General features: G+C 32.8%; 1 protein-coding gene across 1 annotated transcript; it reads right to left on the bottom strand.

Annotated features, from left to right (window-relative positions):
• Positions 1-1,627: 1,627 nt before the first annotated feature.
• Positions 1,628-7,642, bottom strand: LOC146901323 (phragmoplastin DRP1E-like). The gene is made up of 15 exons (XM_085733113.1): positions 7,256-7,642; positions 7,088-7,151; positions 6,483-6,590; positions 5,859-5,960; positions 4,803-4,853; positions 4,636-4,697; positions 4,195-4,285; positions 4,014-4,078; positions 3,656-3,850; positions 3,422-3,541; positions 3,260-3,330; positions 2,837-3,062; positions 2,655-2,705; positions 2,219-2,578; positions 1,628-2,068 (listed from the first exon to the last, which is right to left on the bottom strand). The coding sequence occupies exons 1-15, from the start codon at positions 7,382-7,384 to the stop codon at positions 1,940-1,942; spliced, it is 1,824 nt and encodes a 607-aa protein (XP_085589239.1). The 5' UTR covers positions 7,385-7,642; the 3' UTR covers positions 1,628-1,939.
• Between the last annotated feature and the right edge of the window lie 1,232 nt (positions 7,643-8,874).

The following is an 8,874-nucleotide window of genomic DNA, read 5'->3' as shown; positions in this document are numbered from 1 at the left end:
CTCTAAAATTTTCTTTCAACTTTTAGTCCCTATAAAATTTTCAATCTTCACTTTTGGTCCCTCTTTTAAAGTAAACTCATATGTAGAATTCATATTATTTAATAAAATTTTCCAGAAAAATTCAAAATATTATAAGAATCACTCCAAAAAAAATTCAGAATTTTTTAACAAAACATGAATTTAATATTAATTTTTATACGTTTTAAGGTTAAAAATTCATATTTAATTTGTGTTTTGTTAAAAAATTCTAATTTTTTTTAGGAATTTCTTTTAGAATATTTTATACATTTCTGCACAATTTCATTTAAAAATACAAAAATTAAATTTAAAATAGGGACCAAAAGTAGTGATTGAAAATTTTATAGGGACTAAAAGTTGAAGGAAAATTTTAGAGGGACTAAAACGAAAAGTTGACATATTTATAGGGATCAAAAACATATTTAACCCTTCAAATAATAGTAATAATACTAACATTTACTATTTTAATAAAAATACTAAAATAATATAAAAACAAAAATAGATAAAGAAAAGCAATAAATTATTTTTCATTGCCAATCAAAACATAATATTTAATATTTACCAAATTTCCCTTTGTTTGTTAGTCATTTGTCAAATTTTGAACAAAATTAAATTTTGCATGCAATGTTGAACCACGAGAGTGTTGATGACATTCATACGCATTGAAGGACACAAGGAACAAAGAGTTGGAGAATTTTTGCATGGTCACAAAACTAAATGTACAGTGTCTAGGCACACACGCAAAAGACATTTTTCTAAAGTAAAAAGAAAAAGAAAAAGAAAAAGAAAAAAGAATGATCTTATATTTTAGAGACATATATCTCTTTATGCGTATATATTTAATCATGTGATCATGCAAGATTTGTTCAAAGAATAATGTGGTCTATCTAACAGCTATGTAAGGGGACAATTTCATCATTGAAGGAACAAACTAGATGGTGAATTCATCAAAGATGAGTTGTTCTAGATCACAACCTTTATTTTATCTCCTAAGCATGATGTGACTATAAATGGTGGCTCTTCAAGATCACTTTATACAGCCGTTGATTATAGATGTGAGGTGTTTTATCTCCTAAGTATATGATATGATTTGAAGTGGTAGCTCTTCAGAATCACTTTCTAATGCCTTTGATTCTAGACGTGACATATGTCATAATTGCATGATTTAAAGGCAAACAAGAATCTCAATAGGTTTTTCTTTCAAAAAAAAAATTTGGTATATTTATTTTATCAAAGATTCATCTCTATTTTTTTATTTTATCAAAGATTCATCTATTTTTTTTGGTAGTGGCCGAGGTTTGAACCCTAAACCTAACATATATTATGCATTGTCCATACCAACTGAACTAAGCTCATGAGGACATCAAAGATTCATCTCACATAACGTTAATGGTAACCAAAAGCCGCCTACATTTTCACTCTTAAAAATTGATAATAACTTTAGAATTCAACATGATTTTTATTCTATTATGCTTAAATAAGTAGAAAAAAAATATGGATAATAACTTGATTAGATTAAAATAAATTAAAGTGTGGTATATGTTTATTTATTTGAATAAATAATAAATCGTAACATAAGAGAAGAGAATGTTATAAATCAAAACTCGTCTTGAGGAACCAAGTATAATTTCCATTGTTATTGTAAAGTAACCACTAATCTTCTAGACAGAATTTAGTTTGTGCAAAGCTTTTTGATTGAGGCAAACAATCATCTCACTATCTAACGATAAACTGATCAATTTTTCCTTTTAGGCATTTGATAAATCAGTTAAAAACCACTCAACCTCTGAATCAGACGCAGAGTAAAAATCATAAAAGACCAATGAACAATATAACAACTAAGCAGTTGCGGCCAATATTCTCAAGCTCATCTACATTATATCACAGTCATTTTTATCCTAAAATTCTCTTCATATTCATCTCATCCAGACCAACATACTGCATCAATCTCATCTCTCGCGGACTTATACAACTCCAGCCTCTTGGCACATTGCTGTCTCTTTTCCATCAACACAGAATCTTCATCCAGCAAATGAGCAAGTTGCAATTCCTGAAAAATAAACAGACAAAATTAGTCTACAAATATTTAGCAATAGTGCGGATGAATTAGAATGCAAATATTTAGTAATAGCGCGGATGAATTAGAATGCAATTTGATATGATAGCATATTTTATGTATGCAAGTATGATTGTATTATACCTCTTTTTGGCTGAGTTGTGCGTAAAAGTGATCTAGTAAAGATCGCTTAGCTTCCCTCACTTGACAATGAACAACAGCCTTTGGAATGGTATTCCTCAATGTTTCTGATACCATCCCAACGTAAGATAAAACGTTTGAACCAATCCTTTGGAAGTGTCCGTCAGCAGAGGAGGAAGCCTGATTCCCTCCCCTGTCGCTGACTTCTTGTGGGAGTTTACGGAAGAAATCAACGGTGATATATGAAGATTCCATTTCCACTAGTCTTAATGTTGTCTTCTTTCCGTCTTCACGGAACCTCTCTAAAGCCTCGATAGCTGCTACTGCTATTTCAGATCGCAGAGTTGGAAAGCGCTTCAATTCCTGCAACCATAGTCAAAACTCACTAATAGGGCTAAAATCACATTGCTTTTCATTTAGACAGTATTCCAACTCAAACCTCTGTTTCGGAAATTGACTTTCTCACGAGTTCCTTCAGGACAAAATGAACCTGTGCCACAGATAGAATATATAGGAATTAATAAAAGTAATAAATATCAATAGCATGAAAAAAGATCAATTATCATGAAGAAAATGAAACTAGAATCAGTGACCTATTTAAAGCAGAAATGAATCACTTACAGCATCTACAGATGCTTGAGCAGGACCTTTAAAATAATTGAGTGAGCTCTCTAGGAGGCGTCGATAACCTTGCTCGGGAGCAATTAGATGAGGTTGGTATCCATCTGCCTCAGAAATAACGTTTCTCACATTTTGCAGCGATAAATGACGGTCCAGTGGAATCTTTCTCAATGCAGCAGGAAGCTGATAATCGAAAACTATATAAATTTTGTCACCACCTGGTCGCCTAGGGAGGGGGAACAACACAGTAAAGGCAGAAAGGTCAAGGTTTTTCCTTCCCACAAATATTAAGAAAAAAAGGTTGTATTTTCAAGAGTTTTTAAAAGAATCAAGTATCAACTCATGCCCCAATTTAAATGAACAACCATAAAACACAGACAAAATAACGATCTCTAATTTAAGCTACAAAATAAGATTTCTTACCCTCCATCTAAATGCTCCTTAAACACCCGATCAAAAGCACGGCATAATTCTAGAATAGTGTACAGTTGGGCCTGAAAAAATCATAAGAAATCTGATAATAAATGTCCTGTTAGGAACTATTTCAACTTAAATAGATTGCGGACAGCACAAAACACTCCTCACCCCAGCATCAATGGCAACTGGTCGACCAAGGTGAGCCAACTCAGCTTCAAGGTCATCAATGCTTCTAGTAATGAAAGACGCAATCCCTGGAATGCGAGCTCTAATCACAGACTCTAGATGCTAAAACCAAATGAGTTTTCTGAGTAATCAAGCAGATTTGGGAAGATACAAGAAAAAAATAGCCAAAAAAAGCATGTCCATCCAACACTGTCTAATACAAGGATAAATAAAAACCTTTGACAGTAGCCTTGCAAGATATTCTGAGCCCATTTTGCTGGCCAAGTGTGCGTAATCAGGATTGGTGGCAAAAAATTCACGCTCTCTCTGCCGAGCTGCAATCATATCTACGTTCTTATTAATATCTTCCTGAGAACGGTTTACAATTCCCACCCAAGGATTACGAAGTCGATATGATCTTCCTTCAAGGACCTACAACATGACAGAATGGGAACATTAGCTAGCAAAAATTATCATGCACCTGTGACTCTGTCAATTAACATATGTAGAAAATCCACAATAAGTTCCAACACAGAGCCAAATATATAACAACATGAATTTACTATTGAGTGCCTAGAAAAGATATGATTCTTACATCCAAAGCATTTGTTCCTTTGTCCATCAAATCAATCTTCGTCAACACACCAAATGTTCGTTCACCTAAGCGGAAAATATTTTGAACGCATAGTCAAGAAAAACCACAATATTATAAGAAAATAAATGCATACTGTCTGTATAGTTCAAGCATGATTGTGAGCAAAATGCAGCAAGCATACCAGCAGGGTCAACTTGTCTGGAAACCTTGATGGCATCAGATGTCGCTACATCTTGATTTGCTGGAGTAATGGCCAAAATTAAGCAATTAGGCTGAAAATCAAAGAAAACAAATAAGCAATAGATAAATAAAAGGATTAAAAGTGTGGCCACCCACACGTACAAACTAAAAATTTCAAATTATTATTTTGCCACACATTCAATAGCATTATGTCAGAATGGAAAAGGTTAAAAAGCCCCATATTTGGGATTAAGAATGTGACCAACTATTGCCTGTCATCACTTGCTAGTACTACTGAAGTGATAGAAATAAAGGCAGTGAACTTGTTAATATCATCCTCCAATATGATTTCTTCAACATAGGGCATCAAATTGCTTTGGAAGGCCATCATATAGCCAAAGGGAACCAAAGTTGTATAGGCTAGTCTTTTAATTTTAACTACCTTATCAACATATGAGTGGATCAAGCTTTCAATGTCTTGAACAATACTTTCTGGTTGTCCCTCTGAAAAAATAAAATAAAATAAAAACTAATAAATCAATGGGAAAAGGGAAATTGATAATATCAAATCAAGATTATTTGTGAAAAGATAATGAAAAGAAAGCGTACCTACAGCGAACTTTGTCAAACCGGGCAGATCTACCAGTGTTAAGTTGACAACTATCAACAAATATAAAAATAGTCAGAACAACAACAACAACAACAACATTAATCAGATGCGGACTGTAATCATTACCACAGGTAGAGGGAAGATCACACATATACAATAACTAGGATATACACCCGTGCAACACACGGGCGAAAAGAGATTTATTGTGGTGTTAACAAAAGTTTACTCTAAACATATCAAAAAAATTAAAAACATATAATGCAATTCTTAGAAAAATCAAATGTTATTGTCTTCATGGAAATAAAAATGACATCCATCGATGTATCGTTCGGTTTAATTTAAAACGATTACACAATATTTGTCAATAATAATTAAATGATTACATAAGTTATAAGTGACACAAAAAAGTAGTAGACACTTGGAAGAGCAATTAATCCCAAAAAAATCCTTCTTGAAGATAGATGCATCATCACTTGATAGCTCCAAAGTTATTTACGAAATAAAACAAAGGTTTTTGAATTTTATCAATATTAGCTTGGATAATTCAATTTTTATGCAAAATTCACTATGAGGAAGAAGGTTCCATAAGCCTCCCGTGTTTTTTGGGGCATATGTTTGAAAGTATCCCTCTTAATGGGTAAACAAAGAGTGAGCAACTTAACAAGTTTCTTCTAACTTAGACATTAGTGGTTGAACAACTTAACAAAGCATAATGCAATTCAAATAGAAATAGTGCACAAACGGAATAACAGAATCTCCGTAAATCGGCAATTGATAAACAAGGCACTCATCATGTAACTAAAAAATAAAAGAAGACATCAACTAAAGCAATAAAATAGCACAAATAGTTAAAATCAATTAACACTATCGAGTTTTCAGGGGACTGATTACATATTATTTCTGACAAATATCTATTGCGATTTGGTGACTCAAATCATGTCTAACAACAATAAAAAGAGCCATTTACTACTAGAAAATCAATCTCAGAAAAAAGAGAGATAAAATATAGGCTCTTTAGATTTACTTGAATGAAATGTAAAATATAGGCTCTTTACCATTTGGTGAGTAGATGCTTAGATGAATAGGAACAGGAGATATCTTGTTTGATTTCCCAGTCACTCTATTAGTTTCATCTTCAATTTCCTTTCGAACCATAGCTACAAAACATAATAATAAGTCAAACAAGTTGATAATAGTTTTCCAAAATATATATTTGTCATCTGTTTCGGTGTAAAAATCCTAAGAAAATAGTGGATGTAATATGAAAATATTTTCACCAGTGCCGACTTGTACAACAATTACAAATAAAAACAGAAATAACACTAACTAGTAACTAATATCAGTTGAAACAACTAAGAATTCAGTCCAATAAAATCAAAGTTGTACAAGCCAACCTTAGTAAAATATCTTACACTGTCAATAAAAGAACACCATGGGAAGTGTAGAATGGCCAATAGAGGCTAACAATACCATGCAAGTGCAGAAAAATAATTAATTCTTGTGAGAATGTCATAATGGCAAGTCAAATAGCGCACTTTGAAATTTCTATTTTCTGTTAAAAAAGAAAGAAAAGAAATGCATGCAGGGTTTGTACTGTGAAGTGTGTTCAAGGAACTCTGATTTCCACAACCTCCAGTGTAAATTCAAAATCAAACATGGATTACATGAAAAAGACATACAGAAATCAGTAAAACGTTTCTTCGGCAAGTGCAGAAACTCAGCATACTCTTGTAACCCTTCCTCTATTCTGTGCAGTTGCAGTACCAAAGGCCTCCGCGTAACAATCCCTGAACATCACTTCAAAATATAAGACATAAAAAAACAAACCCAAGCAATTTTTTCTTTCATTAATCAAAACATCATTCACTATACACTTCTCTTCTACCATACCTTTCTCAACTCTCAGTAACAAAAACAGGACATGAATATTAATAATTAACTATGATGACGCAGCACCGGTAATAATTTTAGAAAACAGCATGATTGAATGTAATCACATGCTCCGGTGTGTGTCAGGTGTCAGTGTCGAACACTGACATGCGACAGCGACACGCCTTCCATCAGTCAGTGCTCCAACCACAGACTATGAATCACTCACACATACACATTCACCACCACCAGACACACACCGACGTGCTAACACCGATAATTATTTGAGAAAGTAATATGTATATGTCCACGTCTTCGATCAGAAGTATCGGTGCTACTTATATACTACTAATTAATTAATTAATTAATTAATTAATAAAATAAAACAACGGTGAAACCGATGACGGTAATGTACCTGATCCACGGGGAAGAAAATCACGTCCAACGATACTCTCTAACACCGAAGATTTTCCAGAACTCTGCATATTTTTCTAAAATAAGAACCAAAAAATAACAAAATGCGAGGACGATGAAATAGCGGTAACAGTAAAATCGTAGAATTGAATTCGAAAAAGAACCGAACCTGACCGCCGACGACGGCGACGGAAGGAAGAGACTCCCAAAGAGACTGAGAAGCATAATCGGCGCCGTGGTCACCGAGGAGCGTGCATGCGCGTTGAATTCTGTTAACGAGTGAAATCAATGAGTCCATTGCAGTCACTGGTTCGGTATCGGTTTCAGGTTCGGGTATAGGTTCGGAGGAAGAGGTTTTGAGAGTGAGGATGAAGAAGAGTAGTAATGGGAGCAAGAGAATGAGAAGAAGAGAAGCTATTTTGTTTGTTTCTTTCAGTTACGTTATTACGCTTTTTCAGTGAGTGTGTGATTTTTGAAATTGGTTTTGTTTGAGAGAGCGGAAAAAGTGGGGCACGTAAGTGTGAATATCGTGGACTTGAAGAGGTGGAAGTGCTTACCCATTTCGAACAAGGGCCCGTTTGTTACGGATTAAAATAAAAGTGATTTTGACATAAAATAATTTAGAGATTATTTTTTAGAGATTTTATGAAAAATCAGAATCTATTTTGCATTTGTTTACCGTAATAAAAATCACTTTTTTTTTAAAATAATTTAGTTTGTTTGGATACAGCTATATAAAAGCGATTTTTTTGTTACAAAATTAGTTCAATCTTTAAATCCATATCTTCTCTCTCCTCTAAAAAAAATCTATTTTTTGAGAAGCTGCTCTCAACAGCTTCTCATTTGAAGCTGTTTTTAAATTTTTTTTAGATTCTGATTTTTTTAAAATCTGTAACAAACGGATGCAATATTCTTAAAAGTGATTATTTTCTTAAAAAAAGTGATTTTTTCCTAAAAAAAGCTATAACAAACGGGCTCTAAGTCAAAGCTATAACAAACGGGCTCTAAGTCAATTTTTTATTTTATTTATTTATTAGTAACCGTTGAAATTTGGGCCTTAAGTCATCTTACAAAACCGGCTTGTAAGGTGAGGATTGTCTCCTCTATATAAACTCTTATGATGAGTCTTATCTATCCGATGTGGGACTTGAGTTTTTCCCAATACACCCCTTCACGCCCAGCACACGCCCAACACTCTTTGGGTTTTTCCCAATAGTAAGTACTACTACTACCAGCTTGTGAGGATTTACTTTCTTTTTCTTGACTCAAGATTCCATTTTCCAATTCCTAAACTATCTTTTGATTAGATGTATTTTTGTCTTTAAATTATCATGAAGATTAAATGCATTTTTTTATCTTTCTATATTAAATAAGGAAAATGTTTGTCGTGACAATTACTGCGAAAAGTCAACTACACTTAAATAAGATGATAGGAGATTTCTTTCATTAGAAAAACTTGAGTTTAAATTCAGTTTTAAAAATGTAACATTGTTAAATATTTTGAAATATAATTTTATCACACTTTGTGATCATATCCGACTCATGTTTGCATATAGAGAATACTCAATTTACACAAAATAAATGTTTCACCAAATAAAGTGGTATTATATAAATAGGTTGTTTATCACTAAATTTGTAAAAAAAAATGTATTAAAAACTTTTTTCAAAAAACTTCTTTCAAATTTCATGGATATTAAAAAATTGTTGCGGCAATAAATTTATAAAAAAATAAGTATTATTTTTATCTAAGGGTCATGATAATCAGTGCCCCGGACATTGATTAAAGAA

This window comes from Medicago sativa, chromosome 8, assembly GCF_051527215.1.
Source record: "Medicago sativa cultivar Bolivia chromosome 8, Bolivia_mono, whole genome shotgun sequence".
Taxonomy (NCBI): domain Eukaryota; kingdom Viridiplantae; phylum Streptophyta; class Magnoliopsida; order Fabales; family Fabaceae; genus Medicago; species Medicago sativa.
Note: the sequence above shows the minus strand (reverse complement) of the source record. Positions and strands in the feature narration are given on the sequence as shown.

Coding starts and splice junctions, on each gene's coding strand:
- LOC146901323 (XM_085733113.1), bottom strand. CDS start 7,384: ATGGACTCATTGATTTCACTCGTTAACAGAATTCAACGCGCATGCACG. Junction 3,851..4,013: donor AAGGAACAAATGCTTTGGAT/GTAAGAATCATA, acceptor GTCATGTTGTAG/GTCCTTGAAGGAAGATCATA. Junction 3,542..3,655: donor TTGCAAGGCTACTGTCAAAG/GTTTTTATTTAT, acceptor ATTTGGTTTTAG/CATCTAGAGTCTGTGATTAG.